The sequence below is a fragment of the Fringilla coelebs genome (genome assembly GCF_963513975.1).
Source record: "Fringilla coelebs genome assembly, chromosome: 19".
Lineage (NCBI taxonomy): Eukaryota > Metazoa > Chordata > Aves > Passeriformes > Fringillidae > Fringilla > Fringilla coelebs.
In genome coordinates, this window is record NC_140045.1 from 2,640,860 (window position 1) to 2,665,995 (window position 25,136).

Consider the following 25,136-nt stretch of genomic DNA (forward strand, 5'->3'; position numbering starts at 1 on the left):
CAAACCCGAGGGCTCTTGTGGAAAATGAAGCATTTTAGGTCTATAAAAGACTGATGAGAAATCAACGTTTTGCTGCAAAATCCTGCTTCATACTGCAGCCAGTGAGCCTCTTCTCCAGGAGGCAGAGGCTGGCTTAGTCAAAAAGAGCTAAAATAAAAAGTCAACTCTGCTATATCAAGATCCATAATTCATAGAGCTTTGTCGCAGAACACACCCAAGTGCCATCAATATTTTAAATATTGAGCACAAAACTGGCTGTCAAATGCAAGTCAGCAATTTCCTGGTGCCTCCCTGCCGGGGACAAAGTCATCAGGCTGAGCAGAACCTGGAGGAGCCTTCTGAGCAGAGTTTGTTTGACTCTGTTACATATTTTATTTGAAACACAAGATGTGTTTGCAGGAACAAATCAGCTGGGCTCTGCCAACCAACAAAAAGAGTCAGCTGGCTGCCTGTGCTCGTTAATAAACAGAAAAAATGATTTCATCACACCAACATGAGGCTGTATATGTTTATTCATCGTCAGTACTTTTATACACAAGGCAAATATTAATAGCGAAAAGGCCACACTTTTGGAGAGTATGTACAGAGCAATGTACAAGCAAGTGTAAGAGGTTTGAAACTATGAATCCATTTAACCGTTTTATAAAAAAGAAGTGATGCTTTTTCTTCTAAGACCTCCCTTAGAAATAATTTATTGCCAATCTTAAACTAAAGCAAGGAGAGAAAAAAAAAATTTACAATATAAAGTAGTCCCTGGAAAGTTTATAAAAAGTTAAACATATAAAATTGTAAGCCACAAACATTTATACAAAGCTAATACAAATCTTGGTTTTGTTAAAGATCTATGAGGTTGTTATAAAATATATTTTTACATAAAGGCTTCACATAAGGTAAGCTCTCACTGCTACTGGAAGCGCAGGAAAGCAGTTTTAAATAGTCTGCAATTCAACTTATTTTCAAGTACAACGCAAAGAAATTGCAAAATGGCACTGTATTGCAATGCTGTGTAATTAAAAACTACATTAATGGTACCATCAGAGAGACAAGACCTGTAAAGTGAACTGGTGAACCATTTGCAGGAGACCTCCCCAGGGTGTGGAACAGGAGTGGTGCTGGAAAATGAAAATGAAACTTCTGCAACTGCCCTGCAAGAGGAACTGCCAGGAGTGTTCTGGGGCATGGGCATGAGGGGACAGCTCAGATCCACCAGGAACACCCACCCACCCCACCACTCTGCTGGATAATGCTGAATTTAAAGCTACTCACAAACAAGCCCCATAAACACCTCTGAGATCAACTTGACTTTTTTTTTCAGAGCAGTTATTCTAGAGAAAGCTGAAGTTTCACACAAACTGATGGCTTATGCTCCCAAGTACAATATATATAAAAAAAAAAAAAAGTAACATTTTTAAAGCCCTGATGAACAGCCACAGTTTTTAGGTATCAATCATCTCAGCTGAACACTCTGCAGCAGGGAACAGTTGCTAAAACACCAATTTCACCTTCAAGTACAGCTTGTACAGGACAGTGGTTTATCTCCATAGGGTCAGTGATCTTTAGAACACAGCTCACTCCAGCCAAGAGAACTAAGGAATTTTGGGAAACTTGATTTTCTGGGACATTTCACTTTCTATCTGCTTTCCCACCTTCACTAGGAATACATCCCAACCTTGTACCACAGACTGGTTTTCATGAGGAAGCTTCACTCTCACCAGCAAACTGCAATTCTGCTTGTTTCAGGACAAAACTCAGCCTGCTCACAGCCTCAACCCTGCAGCTCTTGTACCACATTTATGTCCTGCTATAAACAAATGGTTTGTAGGAACAAACCTAGCAGGAAATACAACAGCCCAAGGTGTGCTCCCCTCAGGGAGGGCATGAAGAGTGAGCCTGAAGATGGACAAGGGTGTTGCTTTGGGGTTTTAGGAACCATGTAAACAGGAACATCCAGGAGCATTCCCTCACCCCTCTCACGCACTGGGAGTGGGAAAGCCGAGTGATTTGACTCAGTTATTTCATTAAAACAATTCATTTCTGCCTGAGATTCAGAGAGTGCTTTATCTGCCAGGGCCTACAAGTGACCCAGCACTGAGGTCCCCCTTGCTCTCCTACAGGCCCTGGAGAGGGAGAATGATCTGGAAGGATTCAGAACAGGGATTTTTGTGGTGGTTCTGGGGAGAAGCTGCTGAGTATTCCCCCACTTCAACCAAGGTCAGAAGTGCCCAGTGCCTTGGTGACCCTGGCTACATCCTTAGACTGACACCAGTTTTGAGGATCTTCAGTAAATTAACAAGTTCCATTGACAAAAAATTCATTAATACTTCACATAAATTAGTTTAGACAAATCCCTGGTACTCACCCTATCATCCACTACCAGTCTTTAGTCTTTTTTGCAATCATCTGGTCTGACACCCTCCAAAGCACCTACTGCAGACCTCTCCAAATCAACTGTTTGAATCAGATCTAAGTCTCTGTTTTGAAAAGACACTTGTTCAGACAACTGTCAGCAAAGGAAAAACCAACCCAACTCCTCCTCCTGTTGACAACCAAGGGCAGGAATTTGTTTTCTGCTTTCCAAGACTGGACCTGGAGGCCACCAGAGGTTTGTGTCTGTTCTTAGAGCATTTATAGCCCAAAGGAGAACTTCTGCTCCCATCACAGGTGTGTTGCTCAGTCCTTGAAAGAGCCTCACCAGCCTTTCCTGAGGTCTCTGCTTCATTCTCCTTCCTGAATTGCTCACATATAACCTGAACACACCAAATCAGAAATAATCCATGTCCAGTAGAGGCAAAATCTACATTAAATATCCCCATCCAAGATTCTTTTAACCCTCCTGACATCAGTGCTGCATCCAGACTTTAGGATTATGTTTAGATTCTGCACTTCTCCCAAGCTCTTTTCAGATTTCTTTCCTCCCCAAACAGTGCTTGATGGCCAGAATCACAGACTAACCTATGACTATTCACTGGATGATATAAAAATATAGAGGTCTTTCAAAGCACCTAACTAAATAAAAGTACACTATTCCCCTTCTACTGCCAGGAGAACGAGGTACAGAGATGTTAATACAACTTACAACCACAGTAAGTAAAGGCTAAGTTCAGGGGACAGGCAGCTTTCCTATGTCCTGGCAGGGCCACTGCTCCCAGCAGTGACACCCCCATGCCACCCCTGGCTGGTGGGGTGACAATAAAGAAGTATTCAAGGATTGGCCACCAGCATGATCCACAGGAATTGGCCAATTCCATGGGGCAAAGTGGCAGCTGAGCTGCCCACACCACTACAGCCTGGGGAAACGTGGTAGGGACACTGATTTTTAGATCACAATCTCACTCTCTTTTTGCAGCGTGCTGTGGGGTACATCAGGATTGCTTTATCTTCACCATTTTTCATTATTATTATTATTATTATAATTTCTTCTTTTAATCACGTGGCAACACTAACAACTCCCCATAAGAAATTAAACAAAACTGCAAAAAGACTTTGGGTAAAATAGTCACAAGCAGCACTCTGAAAGATGCTGTGCAACATATTTGGCTCAAGTACACTTAGGATTGCTTAGACCCAACTGGAAAGTCTCAGAAAGAACCTCATCAGCTGAAGCACATTCTGCTGGGACAAGGTCTTTAATTTTTTCAGAAGAAAACATTCATCTGCACGGTGTCAGCTACACAAGGCCTCTGCTGGGAATTCATAAGGCCACTGAAATTACCAGAGGAGGACAGAAGACAAGGAGGCACTTAGGTTTGCGAGTCCTTCTCTCCATCAGCAAATGCTCCTGACTCAGAGGAGGCACCTGGGAAGGAGGCAGGGAGTTCCAATAAAGCAGTGCTAAGTTAAAGCGCTTCCAGAACAGGTGAGCCACAGGTAACACCTGCTCAGGGAAGATAAAAAACACAAGCTGGGTTTGCTCCCCACTTCCCACACCAGAATGCCACGAGGATTGATCAGAGTGCTCTGTGCTTTGCCATGGCTCCAGGAGGTGAGGACGCCTCCGGAGTGAATCCGTGTACTGTGCCAACCATGAATCCCTCATCACTGGACTCAGCACTTCCTGATAGCTATCTCTGAAACTCCTGATTTTCCAGATATTTGAAGCATCTCCTATTCCATCCCAATGCCATGATTTATACTTAAGCAGGAAGTATATTACACCCAGGAATGGGCTACAAAGAGATGATTCCAGCAAGGGATCTGATGGGATTTCTAACCAAAAACAGACCTGAGAAATCATAAGTCAGCTATGGTATCACAGTCTTCACAATGAAGTTAGATGTGAGAAGTTTCTTTCTCTCCCTCCCCACCTTAAATTTCTGCCACAGTCTAATAATTGCAACAATTTCATTGACGTTTTGACTTGGAATTCTGGATTTTCTAGGATAATACACGTGTTGGTAAAAGGTCAAATTTACCACTTTACAGGTAACTTAGACATAGGTCTGCTATAAAATTACAACTTGAGTCAACTTGAAGCTACACTGGAAGAGATTAAGCCTGAATTTCTGCAGAAATTGGCAATAATGTGTTCAGCAGCAGCTTTTAGCCACATATCAAGAAGTCTGACAGGATCTGGATTTCTCTACTCCTGCTGTAAACTTCTAGTTAAAAAAACAACACACAAGAGTTACTGAAAGAAACCAGTCTGTTTGCACATCACTGTAACATCAGCTGCTTGAGGTTGTCGTGCAGGATGGTATCCTTAACATCACGGAAAACTAGCCGGATGTTCTCTGTGTTAATAGCAGTGGTGAAGTGGTGGTACAGGGGCTTCTGCTGCTGGTCCCGGCGTTTCGTGCGAAAACAATCCACCAGGAATTTTTGGACATCTGTTAAGCAGTGGGGATCCCCTTCAAATTCTGGGAAATAGTCTTTGATGCTGACTTTCTGTACTTTTTCCTCAAGCAAGTCCGTCTTGTTTAAGAAGAGGATGATGGAGACGTTGCTGAACACCCGGTTGTTGACTATCGTTTCAAAAATGTTCAGGGACTCCGTGAGGCGATTCGTCTGCCGGTCCTCCATGAGCACTTGGTCAAATTCACTGGAGGACACGAGGAACAAAATGGATGTGACACTGTCGAAGCACTCGAACCACCGCTTCCGCTCCGACCTCTGGCCGCCCACGTCGACCATCTTGAAAGGGACATTTTTGATTTCAAAGTCGTACTCGTGAATCCCTTTGGTGGGCCTTCGTGCCAGCAGGATGTCTTGCTGTGAGGGAAGGTAATCCTAGAAATAAAGGAGAGTTTTGTGATTAGGATGTGATAATGAGTATGGGCACAGCTGAGCTGCAGTGGAGGGAGCAGCCTGCATGGAACAGGACAAGGTGGATTTCCATGCTATTGGCAAAGAGCTGGAGGCCAAAGCAGGAAATACATCCAATATTAAACCAGAACATGTATCCCAAAGAAAAGCTTTCCCTCTGCCATGTGACAAGGATCCACAACCAGCCTCAGGTGAACCAGCAATTCCTCCTGACAGTTTCCCTCATTCTGGATCACTTCATGCTTCCTCCATTGCCTTCCCACAATGCTGGCTGCCAAGAGAGTTTTGTGATTAGGATGTGATAATGGGTATGGGCACAGCTGAGCTGCAGTGGAGAGAGCAGCTTGCACAAGAACAGGACAAGGTTTGCAATAAAAGACATGGATGCGGATTTCCATGCTAACGTCGGAGCTTTTGGCAAAGAGCTGGAGGCCAAAGCAGAAAACACATCCAATATTAAACCAGAACGTGTATCCCAAAGAAAAGCTTTCCCTCTAAAACATGACAAGGATCCATAAGCAGCCTCAGAGGTGAACCAGCAATTCCTCCTGCCAGTTTCCCTCATTCTGGATCACTTCAAGCTCCCTTCATTCCCTTCCCACAACGCTGGCTGCCGACTTTACAATGGGTTCTAAACCTGCTTTCTCAAACCAGTAACTGTGGGATATCCCAGGCCAGCTGTGGGTTCTCCATCCCTCCCATGCTCTCCTGTAGGGTGCATGACTGCTTCCAGAAACAAACCAGCTGCTCCACTAAATAACTTTGAAGCAATCAATTATGCCTGAAAACTAAAACCTAAGCAACTTCCTGTGTTTGTGCCATGCATCTTTGCATCCTGCTGGATCAGTGCACACTGGTGAGCTCACACTGCCTGGCTTTGTCCAAAATTTACTGTGCAGTGAGCAGAACAGGGGAAGAAACAGAGCTGGGGACAGTAGGGTCTTTCCAGCTGTATCCTGAAGTTCTCCAGCCCACCTTTCCCCAAAATTTGAGAGGCATTCAAGAGACTATTCTTTTTATTGTTATATGAACATCATCAATGGATGCAGATGAAAAGGAATTCTTATTGGTCAGCTTTTGACAGCATGAATTCAACACTCGGATTGGGGATTTCTTCATTCCTAGAATTACACTTTGGTCTATAGTCCAAGTCTTTCTGTTATCTGCAAAGTGCATCTCTAGCACACAGCTGCCTGTGCTGGACTTTAAAACCTCGTTGTTCACTTGTTATGGAAACTCTTCCTCATATTTTTCCAGCATTTCTTACCCTTTCAGAGAGCACTATTTAGGTTTTGGAATTTCAGTCTCTTGTTAAAAAGTGAATGATCTATGATCTTCCTTTGACAGTGCCAGTTCCCACACTTGAAGCTTTTATAAAGACATGCAAGAGCAAGGTTCAGAAAGTCTGATTCAACCAGTCAGCTGGGTGGGGGAACAGGCACACAGCACCATGGCTATTACAGTAGTTGTATCCCAAGTTTAAGGCAGCTGGGCAAGCTCAAACCACAAAAATAAAATTTAAAAATCATGAAAAGAGTGCAACATTTCAAAAGCTCAAGGATCACTTGGCTTTACCCTGTAAGTTCTAAAGTGAAACCAGAGAGAGAGGGCTTTGTGTGAACTCTGGGTTCCTTTTCCCGAGCTGCCCATGACTAAGGCACTGATTTTTATCGTGGCACAAATTACAAAGCAGCTCTGAAGCACAGGCTCCCCACCCTGCAGCCTTTGCTGCAGCACTGTACACAGCCAAACCCCACAGCACTGAAGTCTAGAGGGGAGGAGAATTCCTAAAGCAACATCAAATTCCTTTCAAAGTGACCAAAAGAGGTGCTGTCACCCCCTTGTGTGATTAATGGGCAACTTTAAAAGTGATAAGACTTTTCCCTTTGTTAAATGTATCTTGGGTCTTTCCTACTGCAATTAGAGAGAGGAGAAGGATCAGCAAGAGCAGTGCAGGGACTGTATGAAATGTCACTGGGCACGTGTGAAGGGATTTTGAGCAAAGCTGACTGTCAACATGTAGACAAGAGTGTCACAGGTTCAACATTCATTCCATGTATATTCTTCTATTTTTCAGGAAGTTAGTTTCAGCTTCTCAGAACAAAAGCAACAAGTCTTAGGAAAGCTCAGGAGTGACTGAAATTATTAAATTATGTAAATAAATAAAACCAACTAATATAATAGGCAAAGCCACATGCACCTTCAATATTGAAACAAGAGCACAAAGCAAACTCTCCTGGGAGTTGGTCTGTAATGTTTATTCAGTAAAGCTTTCCAGAACAAGCTTATCCCCAGAATTCCTAACAAATTCCCTCTCGAGTACTATTACTCATTGAAAATTCCTTCCACACTTGCAGCCACAAAGAGAATCCCTTCCAGTGCTTTCTACTTCTACATTCTACCACGGGACTGGGTATCTTTAGGGTCCCCTCCAACCCAAACCACTCCATGTTTTATCTTGGCTATTGCCTACTCTGAGGGCTCTGTGAGTTCAGTGCTGTTCACCTTCTGGCTACAGGAGACCAAACACAACAACTCTCAGGAACTCTCCCAGTATTTCAGTTCTCTTTCTGAAGGACAATTATGTTTTCTCCCTCATGCCCAGATCCTTGGAAAACAAGCAGCCTGCCCCTGTCTCAGTGCTGATTCCATTCTCCACGTCTGAAGACTGCAGCACCAGGTGAGTATTTTCCTTAGATGGCACTGAGTATTATTTTCCAAGTTCTTTCAATGTTTTGCCATTGCCAGTAAGTGTTTTTTCCCCTCAAGCATCCTCACATTGCTACTGATTTGGAACATGTGCTTTCTTCCTGATTTTCCTATCTCCTTTCCTCAAATTCACTGCAGTCTGCTTCTTCTAAAGGAGTCCTTTGGTTATCAGCAGCTCTTTTGGCTATCACATCACTGTTTGCCTAGCTCAAATTACAATTTAAGGCATGACTAAGATCCAATCACAAGATGGAAAGCCAAGTCTCTCTGTGAAGTATTTTGGATACATAGAGTCTGCACTGGCAGCTCAAATAGCAACACACAGTTACAAGGAATCCAGGAGATCCCACGCATGTCTGCCTGTCAGATACTCTTATTCTGCTGATCTGATTAAATCTGAACATTAAGTTCTTTTCCCTCAGTGCTGTTATCAGCTCCCTTTTGGCAAGAGGCACGTGAATTGCAGATCTATGTGTTTATAAGCAATTTAGTTGCAAGTCAGCCCAGTTGCATCAGATAAGAACAAATACTTTTATTTACAATTTGGGGAAACAATCATTAGACAATCTTGCATATAGATAAGAATAAACCAGAAGAACCTATCAAATCTTTCACTAACAAAACTTAGCTAGTGCTTTTTCCCTCATAGATGCAACATTTTTTACAACAGCAGATCCTGATGAATCTCTCTGATTCTCAACACCATTTGGGGTCCAGCCTGAAGCCAGAGAAGCTGTAATTCACAGCACTGCCACAGAAACATCAGACCTGCAGTAAAATGTGTTTGTGTACAAAAATATTTAAAAACCCAACTGCTGACTAAGCTTCACACTTTAATCAAAGAACGGACCAAAGTTTCTCCATGAAGAACTCTGAAATGGAGCTGCAAAACTTTATCCAATACTGTTGGGGAAAAATCCAAGCCCTTTGAAACTGAAAGGCACTGGATTCAAAGACCATGAGAAATCCCCCCCTGGCAGAGAGTTCAGCAGCTCATTAGAGCAAGTGCAGTTCCCCTCCTAAGTGCAAGTTTCATATCTCAAGACCAAATCCAAATTCAGAGACCAGGTGCTGGAGTTCTCAAGCCAGAGATCTGGGAAGCACAATGACCACCAGTGCTTTAGTTAGAACAATGACAGCTCAAAGCAGAAATATAGTCTGGCTTAAAATTTCATCTGATAAAAAACAAAAATGAAATTATGCATGATGTAACAGGGTTTCACTGAAGTGGTCTGGATTCCTTCATTTGTTACCATCAGCTGGGAATGACCATGGAGAAACTGCCTCCCCAGAGTTCAAACACCAAATTAAAACTCCTGTTTTGAAGGCAGTTTTCCACATGCTATTCCTGCAATCCAGAACTGATGAGCATCAGCAGATACCTTCATTACTCAAGTGCTAATTAACAGTTCTATTAAAAAGGCTTTTCTCCAGAGAAAACAGACTTTATTCTTTACTGAGTTTATGTTAAAGTCAATATTCCTGGAAGGTACCACTGACCTGTGACTGATTTAACTCAAGAGTTCCTAACTGTACACATAACCCCAAACCCAGTCATTTTTAGATGTCATGTAGTCTTGAAAAGCTACTTTAACAGTCTCCTGCCTGGCCAAGCATTTGTAACTTGTTTTTTGTTTGATTTTGACAGATGGTTTATTTCCAGAAAGTCTCCTGGCCCTTACATTGCCCTGTGTTTTTGACATGTCAGTGATGAACTGCTGAGATAATGCGACAGTCTGAGTTTAAAGATAAAGTTATTGGAGTAGACACTAATTACATCTCATCTATTTAAAACCCAGAGATCACAAAGACTACTTAAAACTCAAGACTGGAAAGAAAAATAAAAAAAGGACTTACTTGTTCTCCAAGTTTATCCAAGTTGTCCAAGAAATACTTTACAGATTCCCCCTAAAAACAAATCAAACAGTTATTTAAATAAGCGACATCCTTGATCCCAATAGTTTACATTCTGAAGTCCAGATAATTTATCAGAAACCTACATTTAAGCATTGTAAGCTTTAATCAGTGTCCTTTTTAAAGACAGCTATCCTAAGAACACAACTGATGATTTATTCTTAGGCCAGTTAATATTTAAGCTTAAAAGCATAAAAGGCACATTTATAATAGTCACATTCTTTCCAAGTTTAGGCTTGATAAATAAATCCAAGTGTTATCCACAGGGAGCATCAATGAAGCAGCCACACCTTCGTTATGAAAAGAAACATTCAATTCCTCTGAGGCTTAGCAGAGTGAGCACACACAGGCATTCAGGTGCAGGGATTAATCACCAGAGAAAGTTCATTTCTACTGCAGGGCCACAGGACTCATGCCCACAGGTGCTTCCCTGGAGCAGAACACAGGATGAGAAACCACAGCAGACAAAGCATTTTACTCAAGTTTCCCCTCAGACACCAAGCTGGACCAGAACATCTTACTCTGGGTGATGAGCAGAGCTGCTGTGCATGATATCACATTTACTATCCAGGTTTATCTTCTGGATTCAACTCATCTCTGTCCTGGCAAAGGGTAACTGCAATTTTTAATCCCTCCAGTAATGCGGAACTAAAGATTTTTTCATGGTAAACCTGACCACAGTCAACCCTGCAGAACTCCATCAGGGTGCTGGGATTAAGGAGGAATTCTGCCATGGATACTGCTGCACCTGAGTTCACTTGCTATAGGAATGTACTGATGGAACTGACTGCAGAGGAAAGCACCTTTTTAAGGTTCCCAGCATCCTCACAGAAGCACAAATCTGCTTCCTTTTGGAAACTCTTAATTACCAGCTGTAACTTACTCATTTTACAGTCAGTGCAGAAAAGAAACCACCCGTGTTTTCACTCTGCAGGTGGAAGAGCAGGAATTCTGACTGAGCTTTCTGGATGAGAAAATCAAACAGCATCTGAGGCCGGGGTGACTACACCTAATCCAGCCAAGTGAATTAGGGCAGGAGCTACACCCTGATAATGACTTCCCCTCACTTCAGTCTGAGCTCTGCAAGCTTATCTAGGGAGAATATAAACCTCACTATTCAACTGTGTCATCTAAGCATCCACCCTGAGCAGAGCAGGGTAAATAAAGGCCAAAAAGGGGTCTGGCAGACACATCAGCAAGGTACCTTTGCAAGGTTTCCAGGCACTAAAATAAGTTACATAATACAAGCAGATGCCACACCTTTAAGTGTGCAATTTGAAGATCAACGTTTAATGAGGCAAAACTGGGGCTCTGGTTGGAACATGCCTCGTGCTTGACACACCTGCAGGGAGAGAGCCCAACACACCTCTACTGCCTTATTCTACCTCCTGTTTGGCTCAGCTGTCCTGATTTTCTCTGGGGTGACAAACTGCAGCAGTAACACCATTTTAGTAGCACACAGCAGCAACTGCTTGCAATGATAGCAATATTGTATCTTTTCCATCATCTGTTCTAGCCTCAATCCTCTAAGAAAGGTATGCAGGGAAGAGCATTCCTATTTCCCAGAAAATAAACAACCCTGATGCATGAATCCATCAAGTTTCCCAAGAAGGAGTAACAAGATCAGAATTCAGGCCTTCCAAGTGCTAAAGCTGCTGTCTGTAGCTGAATACTAAGGCAAAATAAAATTTAAGGTCAGATTTAATTTCTTTTTTAGGTGCCAATACGAGCTGGCAACCTTCCCTTCCCCACAGGGCTAGCTACATACCAATCAGGCTGATTTCAGACTCAGTAAGTGCAGGTATTTACTCTGGAATACCTGGGCCTCAGAGCCTGAACTTGTGTGTGTGTGTGCATACAAACACGCATTTTAATCTTAGACAGCTTTTTATACAACTTACAGCAATACCTACTCCCTAAAGAAGCATTAACTCTGCAGTTAATGTGGAAGTTACTACCTCTCCTTTAAGTCCCAGGGCTTGCAGCTACTGCAATGCACAGAGCAGTTGGAGCAGACAAGCAAACCACAGCCTGGAAAGGTCACAAAACATCCCCACAGGCAGCTTTCCAAAAGAGGGGATTTCCTGAAATCACAAATGCAAAATGCACAGGCCTGCAGCGAAAGCAACACTCCAGAGCCACCTATCCAACAGCAAAGTCACTCAGGGAGCACTGAGATGCCAGCTCCACTTCTGGGCTGTCACCTATCAGAGACAATGGCACACAAACATCAAGGTGGCCAGGCTGAAACTGAAGAGACTGAACTATTAAATCCATCAGTTCCAACATAACACAGCTCATTAGGCTGAGACATTCCAGCTTCCCTCCTCCACACCGTGGGCTCAGCTGCTCGGGCTCTCCCCTCATAAAAATCTCTTCAGACAGCAAGAGCTGTGGACATGACTCAGCTCTGGAACCAAGGATAGAAGCTGTTCATTCACTGTTTTTTACCAATCTGCATACCAATTAAAAACCTAGCACAGCTTCAAACTCATCATCTCTTCTCCCATCCCACTCCAGCCACCCATCCACACCACACAGCCACAACCCAGGGCCCTGACCAGTGGTAATTTTCTGTCTGCCCTGGACATGTTGCTATCAGCAGACTGAGCTCTGCTAACTACAGACACTCCTGAACAGCAAACTACCTCACTGAACAGATCTTTATCAGAATGTACTACTGGAGAACCAGAGAGTTTTGACCCATTTAAACAAGCTTCAAAGAGGCAGTATTACAAAGCAGCCAAGCTTCAATCCCTTCCCAAAGTGTGTAGTTCTTTATTTTATCCAATAATGAAGAGAAACACATTGAAAAACTCAGCACACAACAACTGAGGAAAGCTTTAATGCCGCCTATTTTTAAAAATCAGTTAGAAAAGGACCCATTCACATCCCTGTACAACAGCCCCAAAGACAGCTTCTGTGTTAGGCTGCTTTTTCCTGGTAGACAGAGAAGCAGATCCCACTCAGTAAATCCATGACAGTGACCATATTTAAATAGCTGTATACAACAGCTGTCACCTAAAATTTCCTTTCTGACAAACTGTAAACTCTCTGGTTTACCCAAGATGACTAGAAAAAAGAAACTGGGTTTCCCCACTCTGTGCCACTAATGCCAGTGTGGCTCACCATGTCCAGCCCTGCCACGAGGCTGCTCAGCAATCAGGCTGTGGTGTGACACCACAAAGGAGCCAAAGTAAGGGCAAAATCTAGACAGAAATGAGAAACTGAAGGATCTACCCCCATTAAAACCCCCACAGTTCTCCATTACACTCCTGATGTCTTCACACCCACATTCTGTGAGTACATAGGACGGAAATTTAAAGATTAGCTAAAAATACAGAGATGTTCCCAGGACAGGAAGGACCTTGACCTGTTGGAGGGAGTCCAAAGGAGGCCACCAAGTTGACTGCAGAGATGGAGCACCTCTCCTACAAGGAAAGGCTGAGAGAATTGGGAATGTGCAGCCTGGAAGAGGGAAGACTTTGAGGTCACCTGACTGTGGCCTTCAGTACCTGAAGGAGGCATACAGGAAAGATGGAAAAACTATTCACAAGGGTCTGGAGTGAGAGGACAAGGGGGAATGGCTTCACACTGATAAAAAGAAGGTTTAAACGGGTTATTAGGAAGAAATTCTTTACTTTGAAGATTCTGGCACAAGTTGCCCAGAGCTGCATCCCTGGGAATGCTCAAGGCCAGGCTGGACAGGGCTTGGAGCAAGCTGGGATAGTGGCAGGTGTCCCTCCACACCATTCCATGGTTCTGTGTGACAGTCTCAAATCAGTCCCATGTGAACCTTCTTTTTCAAATGCAGATGAACCCTCTGAAGTCATTTGGACAGTTGAGCAGTTTGGAAATGCAAATCTCTGAAGGCTGCAGTGACACTGCAGGAACCAACCATGCCATGGAGCCCAACTCATCCCCTGCCCACTTCCCTCTCCTGCACTTCAAGTACAGCCCAAAGATGCCAATACAAGGACAAAACCCAGCAAAGGCTGGGCACACATCTCAAATGAATACTGAGGTACTGCAATAAGCAAACTTCTTGAGCACACCCCGATACAGCAGAATGAACAACCCACACATCAGCTCCACAGACCTTCTGGAGTTACAGGAGAGTGCTCTGGCTGTTTTAAATTTTATTAAATTATATCAGGGTATTGGATTTTGAAGCAGTCCCTTCTCAATGCTTGAGAAAGATGCCCTTTTTTGTTCAGATGGAATATACATGTCTCAGCCGTGGCCCTTCAGCCTCCTCCTGATTCAGAAATGCATGTAAACCACAGGAAGTTGACTGTTAAGTAACTTTATTCATAACTGTCAACTATTCCATTTTCAGAAAGGTTTGAGTCAAACCAGCCTGTGTCTCCTGGAGCCCTGTGATCCTCCCTGAGTGTGCCAAGCCACTTCATCATGAATGTACAAGAAAACACTGAAATCTTGCTCCTATCAAGGTGACTGACACAACAGCTTCCCCTACAACTTTGCATTTAACTACTTGTTAAATGAAATATCTCCAGTTCTATAATTCATTCTTTTTACCAAGACATTTCACAAATTCATTCTTTTTACAAAGCAGAGGTGGTCATTTATTGGTAGGCCAACACCTGCTGGTGTGGTCATCTGCAGTAAACCAGAGCAAGTATCTTTTCTAAGCAAAACACAGCACAAAGATCACTGTCTGGTTACTGCCTAAAGCAAAGTAACCACAAAAACATTTTTGGGCAGGGAAGAAAAAAAAAACAAACCTACATGAAATACACACTAGATGAACATATCTTTTAAACCCAGGAAGCACCAATTTATTTGGTTTCCATGAAAACAATGTCAGCAATATAAATATGATTTGCTGAAACCTTAGCATAGCCAAATGGCTTTTTAGCTCTTCAAGGGGATCAGGGACACTGCATTTTTTCCACTAGCAATTGCTTAAAAAAGAAAAAAGAGATAGAGAGAAAGCATCAAATAAAGATTTAGTCATCACAAGATTTAAAGAAAGAAACAATTTATCAAACCATCTAGGTTTGGCTGCAAGTTCAGTGGAACATACTGAACTGACAAGGCTTATTAAGTGTCTGAAATAATAAATGTGATACTTTAAGAAAATAGCAGATATAACTTAGTAGCTCTATATTAGAACTCTAAGAACGACCAAACATTTTCTCTTCCTGACCTTACTTGAATTTCTTGAAAAAGAGAAACAAATATTTCCTATTTTATTTAATTAAAAACCCACAAAAACACTAGAAACAAAAACACCACCAAAAATAAGCTTTTTTACAAGCCTAGTTTAGAATAAGAACAGGTAATTGCAGTGTTTTTAGGCTGGTGTGTACATGCCTAAATATGCAAACCAAACCATCCATAACTCTGGAGAATCAGCTTGAAGGAAGATGGAGACATAAGCAGAGTCTGAAAATTCTGCATTTTACAACACCCTGGTAATGCTTATAGCACACACTTCATTATGTACAGGGTGTTTTTCTGTTAGGGGCTTAATCCAGGAAAATCCATATCTGAGGATTTTGGCAAAGGAAACAATCTTTAGCAACCTTTTTTTCTTGCCACCCTAAGCTGATTTAAAAGAAGACTGAGTACAAATCAATAGTGCTGCCACTGAAGGTTTAGCAGATGTCTTCTGAAATGACAGTAATAAACAGAGGGGTAATTAATGGAGAAATGTTTCAATCAAATCAGTCAATGCAGATTCCCAGAGGAACGGAGATTACAGGGCACAACCTCCTCCACCCAAACAGGGAACATCCACAGCATTGCACAAAGGAGGGAGATGATCCAGATGATACATTTATGTCATGAATGCATATCCTAATTACATTAATGAGCTCAAATCCACAACTGTCTTGATTATTGGAGCAGCAGCTTTAACCAAGTCTCATGTCACGACATTCAACTGGTTTGGTCTCTTTTGCTGGTCTCACACTTGGAGGTAAATGAAACAATCTTGGTTCCTACACAGCTTTCAGGTTTCTACAATTTCTCTTTCCAGTCACTTCTCCCAGGGCTTTTTGAAGAGGATTCCTCTTTTAAAGATGCCCCAGTCAATAGAATAAGACAAAACTTCCCCACATTTATAACTATAACCTCTTTACTCAAAGAACTGAACTTTAAAAAACTTTCACTGTTTTACAGCAGCAATCCAGCAACTTGATTGGTCTCTCCTAAAGTGAAGGGAAACAATTCATTTCTGAATTGCCACTCCATGCTCTAATACTTGATTTAACACACTCTTCAAGCAATATAGCAACATTCTGGAAGTTTACAATCAGCATATACAATAACTAATTTTTAATAATGGTCCTGAAGGTATTTGGGGAAAAAAGCCCAGGAAAGCAGTAGTATATTTACTTCCCAAATTGAAAATTGGGGTCAAAATATTTGAGTGTGCACTAACACAAGACACATTTCCCTGTGAGAGGTTTCCTTTCTCTAAGTGTTAATTATGGCCAAAGCAGAGCAGTCCCCATTTATGCCCACATGAGCATTGCTGTGGCCATGTGCAGAGCAGCCAAGTGTTCCATGTGAAATTAATCCCAAACCCTCCAAAACCAAAGGGCAAACTGCTGGAAAATGGCACTGCTGCCTGTGGAAGCATGAATGGAGCAGCCTTACAAGGGCTGTGTCACCATCCACTAGTACAAGCTGGGGTCATGATGGTTCATTAACTCATCTCAGAGTGCAAAAAGGGAAACTGATTTTTGTGTATGTGTGAGTTTGTACTGTCTGGGAAGGAAAGGACAACTTGAAGTAACTAAGCAGAACCTCCCAGGCAGGTTTTGTCTCTTCACCCACCCAAGGAAGCACAGCAGCAGACGGTCTCTTAGAGGCTGAAGCACAGACAGTGTGTGTCAAGACCAGACATCTCACATCTCCCAGCTTCTCTCTCCAGCTCACAACCATTTGAATAGTCACTTAAACCTGATCTGCCCATTTCCAGAGATAAAATTCAGCACATTGGGATTAATTCCTGTTTCTCTGCAAGAACGGAGAGTTCAGACACAGTTGCTGATACAGAGTACAAAATAATGCTGCTCCTCATCAATCCACATCACAAATGCGTCACAGCTCAGCCCAGCTCTCGGAGCTCAGACCCATTTCCCCTTTTCAGCGCTCCTTGCATGCAGCTCGAGCTGCGTTTGCCTTTTTTCAGAGCCATCAGAACTGCGTCACGTGGGGTAGAAGTGAAACCTGCCTCGTGTTTGGCCCCACAAACTGAGTATCTGTCCTAAAAAAAGGAAAGGTTCAAGTCCTGACTCATAGAAGCCATCTTTTGAAAAACCTTTTGGTGGCAGAGCAGAATCTGTGTTTGCAACAGCTGGATCACTTTGGCTGGAGGGTGCTCAACTCCAAAAGCACCACAAGAGGAGTCAGCCCAAGTTTATTTCAAGAGTGACATTTTCATCTTGCATAACGGCATTAACAAAGAAAGGTGAAGGGGTTTAAGAAGGGGTTTAACCCAATAATATCTCTTTAATCTATTATCCCCTATTTAGTGTAATCCAATTAATCCATAATTCTCAAAATGTGGATAACAAATAGGGGGAGACAGAGCATGCCAACCTGAGGGCCTGCACTGTGACATCCTGGCAGCACCTGCAAGCTGGGGACATCTGCCATACCCTGAGAGTGACAGAAGGATGTCACCAAGCCAGCCTGGAATTAAATACTCCAAACAAGGCTGCAGCATCAGCTGCTGCTCCTTCCTGCACCCAGTTCAGCAGTGCTCTCCCTTCAAAGTGCCAGACTCACAACTCACACAGATTGTCTCCCAGCAGTAGAGCATTTACACAGTTTCATATATACCATGCCACTCCAATTAATTAAAACATGATTGAACTGTAAAAAGAAGTTATCTGCATACCAGTATACCACAGAGCAAACTGTTCCAGTTTTCAATTACTTTCCTAAGAGGGAAGAAATACATTTTGGTTTTCTCAGTTAGGTATCCCTCCCCCCTCCTGGTGGAATTTAATTGCTGAATTCTTAATTGATCAAAAATATGCAAAGTCACTACAGCTTTTAAGTAGGAAACAGCATTCCACTAAAGCCTACAAAACTACAATTTCTCCACACCAGGCTTGGAAACCAGGATGCAACATATTCTGGAGACAGCTGAGGCTCCTTCCAACAATTAAAGGCCCTCAGAGTCCACAGCATCAATCCTAGAGTGAAGAAATTCTTCCCTGTGAGGTCCTGGCACAGGTTGTCCAGAGAACCTGCGGCTGGCCCACCCCTGGAATGTCCAAGGCCAGGATGGACAGAGCTTGGAGCACCTTGGGATAGTGGAAGATGGGGAGAGGAACAAGATGAGCTTTAAGGTACCTCCACCCCAAAGCATTCTGTGATTCCATGATTTTCCTCAGGATCACCATGCCTTCAAATAGGAAGCAAACTCAAGTTTGTTGCAGCCCCTTAATCCAGGAAAGCAAGGATCAGGTGAACTTTGTTTCTTCAAAGGTCTTTTTACTCCCTCACTAAGTATTTACAATCCAAACTCTTCTTCCACAAAGTTTACTTTAGGGAAGACACCAATACCTTGCAGAAGATTTTCAAATTTCATTGATGAAACCAATCCCCCAAGCCCCAGAACACACAGCCCTAGAAATCCTATGAAAACATGCACTGACCAAGGAGAAACTGCCACCTCCCAGTTACTATTTACACTCTGGGCAGCATCTCTATAAACCTCAGATGTTTTGCACACAAAACAGACTGGAACCAGACTGTAAACATTTGCTCTTCTTTCAGAGCACTGACCCACTGGCTCCATGACTTCATGTGTTTGCAACTCCAACTGCATTTAATCCAATGCTGGAGCAGTGGTGAGTCTGCAAATCTGCCATCCATCATTTAGAGCTTTACTTGCTTCCAAGTTGTACAAGACCAGCAAAGGCTCCCAAAAACATGACAAATATTTGGCATGTGGAAATGTATCAGCACTAAAACTGGCCATACTGAACTTGAAGATGCTTAAAAAGTCCATTATTGCATAAACTCTGCACTAAATCACAACATTTCAAAACCAGAGCCCTGAACTGGATCCCAATGCATTTCTCTAGGATTCAGTTTTAAAGTACATTTGGTTCCTATTTCAGCCTCATGAGAAATCCAGATGACCAAATGCTTTTTAGTTCCTTCCTCTGTCTCAATTAGAAGAATCCATTTCAATTAAGTTCTGGTATTTCTGTTTGCAGCCAGTGATGCACTCATAAACCAGCTCTTGTTCCGAGCTGACAAGATCCTGTGATAATTTACTGGGTCTAGTGAAAGACCTACCTGCATCATTAGCTGAATATTGGTTTTTAAAACCAATTTTTAAAAACTACTAAAAGTTGTGTCTAAGAGCTCAAAGTAACAGTGAAGTACACAAGACTCCCTAAACAGCAGCAAGAGGCTGAAAACATCTCAATGTCACTTGCAGAATTTCTTACTATGAATTAACTAAAACTAGAAAGAAACATTAATTACTAGAGCAACTATATAACTTTGCTACTGAAACCAATTAACAGTCCCACTACCACCCACTTGTAAAATTTTAGTAATCACCCTGCATTACTTTTTTCCCCCCACAATTTTGTGTAGATATTTTGAAATATAAATGGTACCAGTGCACTGTTTCCACCCCTGGAAATTCTGCATCCTCTTGATTTGGTGACCAGTGGGTGATAAAATACCATCATGTGCCCAAAGAGAGAAGGGCTCCCAGGCTGGCCGCAGAGATCCCAGCATTTTGTTTAAAATTATTTCCCCAACATCTTTAAACAAAGGAAAAAGAAACAAACTCATGTGGTATTACACATTCCTGTATCCTTGAGCCATAAAAAGAATTTGAGGTCTTTTCAGTTCCTTGGTTAGGTCTCTGAAGAGGAGAATGATATTTCACTGGTTAACTGAGGAGACTCTGAAGGAAAAGAAATTTAAGGCAGGAATGACAATGATGGAGAGGTGTGCAACATGGTACAGTGAACTCAGTGCTGTGAAAGGCAGCTCACTCCCTATTACTGTTCAGAAATTTTCTTTTCTGAAGTAGCTGTTGTCAGTTACTGTGATGATAATTCGGGGTGTTTTCTGTATTTAAAATTCCTCAGCTTTTCCTGATGTTTCTTGTTAATACGGACACGAAAGTTAAGAAGATATTGGAAGTAATTTAGGACTTTTTTAGCTGCTGATGTACTCAAACATCTTCTTTATCACTATTTAAATTCAACTCATCAGGCAACTCCGGAATAAAATATAAATTAGTCTCTGGGATTATTCAGATTTCTATTTGAATTAAACACATTTTATATACAGTTTGAGGCTACCAAGTTAACTAATATAATGTTCTATGACTCATTTATTCACCTTTAAGATATAAATAAAGGCTTCATATTCCAGAGTAATACAAGATACCACTTGATATCAGGCAGCCTCCATCAGCACTGTGACCATACCGCTTGTTATTTTGTAAAAGGGCAGGTTCTGCACCCTCAAACTTCTCAACAGAATTTGGTAATTCAGATCCTTAGCAAAGGAAAGTGCCAGCAGACACAATGCTGGCACAGAGATTATCTTGCTTTCCCACAACTACACTTATTCTATTGCTTTGCTGACGCAGTGAGTGAGGTCAGCTACAGTTGGTTTTCTCACATTTTCTTAACCAACTTCCTCAGCCACCACAAGCTGAAGTTTCCTACTCCTTTGCTAGTTCTGTGTAAAAGGTGCAGCCCAAACCCAAAAGATATCACCATGAACTGAAATTTGGGACAATAAAGAGCCAAAACAGTCACCCAGTACAACCTAGGTGAGAGCAGACTTCACCAGCCTCTAAGGCTGAAGCCTCAGCACAGTAAACTCAAATTAGGGAACAGCAGCACAAATCAACAGTGCCTCTGGCATGGCACCTCAGTCCTGAAGGATTGCATACTTACACATGAAAAGATCCCTCTCTGCTCCTTGCCTCAGGTGCAGAACACAGGCATGGAAGATGACACTGCATTTATCCCACACAGATTTGCTGACAGCCAGAGCCCAAAGACTGAGCAGGGTTTGTGTTCAGGAAGTCATTTCTGCATGGACCCAGAACGGGTGCAGCCACTGCTGTTTAAATTCCAAAGGTTGCAACGAGACAGCTCTGCAGGTACCAACATGCAACACCTTGCAGGTGAGTAGAGAGCACGGAAATGAGCTTGCAATAAATGTCTGTACCAAGGGCTCAGCTTACACTGCACAGCAGAAGCAGCAAAAGCTCCTCTAACACATTTGCAGAGATTCAAAACAACCTGCTGAGAAGAGGTTCACACGCTCAAGATGTGAATATTCATATTCAGAAGGGCACTTGTATTTTATATTTATTTAACAACGGCTTGGTTACAGAATTCCCTTTTTTTGCAAGAAGTAGGTCACCTTCTAGTCTTCTGCAACAAAATGTTTAGGAAACTAAGGCACATGACTATCAACAGGACACAGCTTGTTGGAGATGGCACATTTATAAGAACACATCCCTCTGCTCCCACACTGCATTGTACAAGTCTGCATTTTAAAAGCAGTGGTTCTCCATAAACAGATCACAGAACCCCAGAATGGTTTGGGTTGGAAGGGACCTTAAAGATCCCCTTATTCCAACCTGCTGCCGTGGGCAGGGACCCCTTCCACTAGACCAGGTTAGTCAGTATCTGGATTGAGTTTGAATTAAGAATTCCATCTGGAGAGATTGCACTGAAACCTTGCAGAAAACACAGGCTTGCACAAGCCAAGTGTAGCACACAGGACTCAAAGGCATTCCTGCCTGGAAGACAACTCATCCTGCTTCAGTCTGGCACAACATGTCTACATCAAGACAGCTCCTGCTGAAAGACCTCTCAAATCCAGAACGACATTTGTGCTTAATAGCAACAAAAAATAAAAATATATAAAAAAAGAAATATAGCAACATTCTGAAAAAAATATGGCAAAGAGGTTTTCCATTAAAACCAGACCAGCACCAACTGACAATAACGACCAGTCCACTCTCCAAACACTTCAATATTTTGCTGCTAACAAGAAGTTACCAGGCAGGAAAGGAAGAGTGGTGGAAAGGGAAGAAGGCAGTCCCAGAAACAGCATTTCAGCTCTCAGAGGCTGAGAGCTGAAATGCTGAGAGAAATCCTAGTCCCAATTTGAAAAAGGATAAAAAATGGCTCTTTGTGTTAAGTGAATATAATTCACCTGAAATATTACAGTCAATCCCCACTACCAAAACACTGGCATACACTGAAGGGTTTTTGGTCACAAATCTGGAGTAAGGACACTCAACCCTCTACTGCTGGACTTGAGAGTTAATCCCTATAAGGAGTTTTACTAATACCAACTCAAAACCACCATTATCTTGTCATTGGGGCTGGAAAAAGAGCAAATCTTCAAAAAAATCCAAGTCTCTTTTGAGGATTTGAACAGTTCATTTTAAAGTATAATTTTGTAAAGCACTTTTCTTTCCATGTTATAGCAACAATCTTTGATAAATCCTTTTCACCTGAAGACCATGAGATGGCAAGTAGCCTTTTCCAAGGGCTTTAAGGAGTCAAGCTCACTGTACACAGGCCATCCTGTGATCTGATGTTTGGCAGAGTACTGATTAGAGAAAGGGGAAAAAACTGTTCATACTTCAACATATATAAAGCAGCAGCTTTTTGGGTTTCCACGCAGAAATTTAAGCAATAGTCAGGGTAATTGCAACACCACATTTCAATAAACTCTGAATTATGTGATTAAATGCCCAAATAGTCAATATTTAGAGTGGGTGACTGGATCTCATGTCTGTAATGAAGATTCTCCTGTCAGCCTCGGAAACCTTCTCCCAACACGTTATGCACTCAGTCATGTGCCAGTAGAAGCAACTCCTGCACCCTTTAAGCAGAGTGGGAGCACTGAACACCCAATCCCAGCTCGAAGGGGAAAGCCATGCCTACTTCCCAATGTAGGGGTGTGGGGAGGTTAAAGAGATGAACACTGGGAGGAAAACCAACACATTGCAGAAGCTGCTGAAAGGCTTCTGAAAGCCACTGTCACAAATACAATGTGGACACTTCTGTGAATGACAGGTAAGACATTTTTTCCAGGCTCCACACTTGTGACTTTGGAGGGACTTTGCTCACTGACCTCACAGCTGTCCCGTAAGATGGGAATCCACCCTCCAAAAGGGGAAAACCTCAACATCTGGAACTTAGCCTGGCTTCACACACAACTGACCCCTACAGGATCAGGCTCTATGATCAGCACATTTCAGGATGTGTTGAAGGAACAATAAACTTCCCTAATACTCTGCAGTGTCTATTTGAGGACTCATCCTTTCAGGAGAGCTTAAATTATTTTCTGGTGTGTACAACAGCCCCACTAATATTCAGACAGAACCCTGAAAAGCCCAAGGAGGAAAAGACAAAATACAATACAATCTCCCAGTAAACTGACCGATACTTGCAAAAAATACTTGTCTGCAAAAGAAAAATGCTACATGGAAGCTGCTGCAAAGCTATCGGTGTGACTTCAAGCAGAACACGCCTTTTCCTGTCTTCTATAATCTGATCTAGCACTTGCAGACATGCCACAGAAAAAGCTGTGATCCAGAGGTGAGTGTATATCCTATAATCCTTATTGTGTCGTCTGTGCCTGCAGTTCTATGCAAATATGGACAAAAATAAAGTGTCATCTCACATGAATCTCACATCTCTGCAGCCTTCTGGCTTTAAAATACCCAACAACATTCACTTAAACGGCAAGTAGGGCAATAAGTATCTGTCTGAAGATCAACAGCTACTGGTAGCAAAGATCAAAACCGACTCAAAAGTTACCTTCAACAAGAACAAACCCTGAACACATTCAAAGCTTATCACGCATCTAAGCAAGTCGGCTCTCATCATACTCTTCCATTCTCAGAGAACAATGAGACTCCTGGAGAATACTTCAAAATGCTTCTCTGTTAACAGCTCTCACAGCAAGTTCAAGAAATGACTGACAGGAGAGGGAAGTACAAGACTCCTCTTACTCACAAGGTCCCTGCTCAGTGTTCTTCCACAGCACCAAATGCTGCTCAGCTGCCAGTGCCCTGGAGCAAAGCTCCAGGAGAACAGCAAACCCTTACAGCCACACACTGAACAGCTCAGCAGCACGAACAGAACAGCTAGGAAATGCCCAGGTAAGTCAGCTTGCATGCTGCTGAACTGACAGAATGGCTGTGTTTATCCAAGTCACTTCAGATTTTTTAACCGGAAACCAAGCACTGACGGGAAATGTCAAATGTTAATGAGGTGTCAGGTGTTGAGCTGATTCAGACTAAATCTGTAACTCACCCCTGAGAGGTCAGAGGAGAAACAAGCCTGGTGGGTAGAGGAGAGGAAGCCTGAGGATGACCAGAATCTCCAGTGTAAGTTACAGAACTGCCTCAGCTGCAGAGCCAGGCCAGTCTGCAGCTACCTGTGCTAGCGGAACAAGCACCTGAATGAGTCTGGTTTGTAATGAAATGTGAGGGATTATAACATTAACCACCTGGGAAGCACTGAAGTGGCACATATTGCACTAAGCTGTAATTAGCTCTTTCCAGTTTTAAAGCACTACACAAGCATGACCTAATGAATTTTCATAAATGCTGCTGCTAGTGGCCAGAAGGCCCCTATTTTTATACCAAGGAAAATAAATCATATTGGCTATCCCATGACCACTTGAGTTAACAAAATGAGGAAGGACACTCCAGTGAACTAGACATGGAAATGCTGATTCCTAATTCCATTAAAATAAAACCAAGTTCTTTTTTTTTTCCTGCTATAAAAAGATCTCATTGTTTCCTTAGGCTCCCAACATCATCAGTAAAAGATCCTGGAGAAAAACAAAAAAGCAAGAGCAGTTTAACAAGCCCTCACAAACATACATATATGTTGAAGTTTTAACCATAATACTGCAGAAAACTTCAATTTTAAACCCTTTTCTCTGCACTTCCTACCTGCCCAAGCTACAAATGGCTTCTACACTACACATTCTTGCTGCCTTTCCTCCAGAATTTACAAGTACATCTTGACATTTTTCACACCTTACCCATCACTGCTCCATTTTCCATTTGCTCACCTCTACCTCTGTCCCAGAGTGTCCTATCCCCATGGCAAACACTTCCCCACTGTTTCTGTCTGTGCTCTCTTAGTATGAGCCATGTTTTTCAGTGAAAGGTTAAACTCACTCAACAGTCTGAAAAGTTAGAGCAGATATAGCCCAATAATGCTCCTCTACCA

The 25,136-nt window shown here is 42.5% G+C and overlaps 1 protein-coding gene across 1 annotated transcript in view; it reads right to left on the minus strand.

Moving 5' to 3' along the window:
• Positions 1–503: 503 nt before the first annotated feature.
• Positions 504–25,136, minus strand: part of GNA13 (G protein subunit alpha 13) — a 29,715-nt gene continuing 5,082 nt past the window's right edge. The window contains exons 3-4 of the mRNA XM_084218510.1: positions 9,829–9,879; positions 504–5,226 (exon numbers count right to left, since the gene is read on the minus strand). Of these exons, the coding sequence (XP_084074636.1) occupies positions 4,654–5,226; positions 9,829–9,879 (624 nt within the window). The 3' untranslated portion in view covers positions 504–4,653. The remainder of the gene's footprint in view (positions 5,227–9,828; positions 9,880–25,136) is intronic.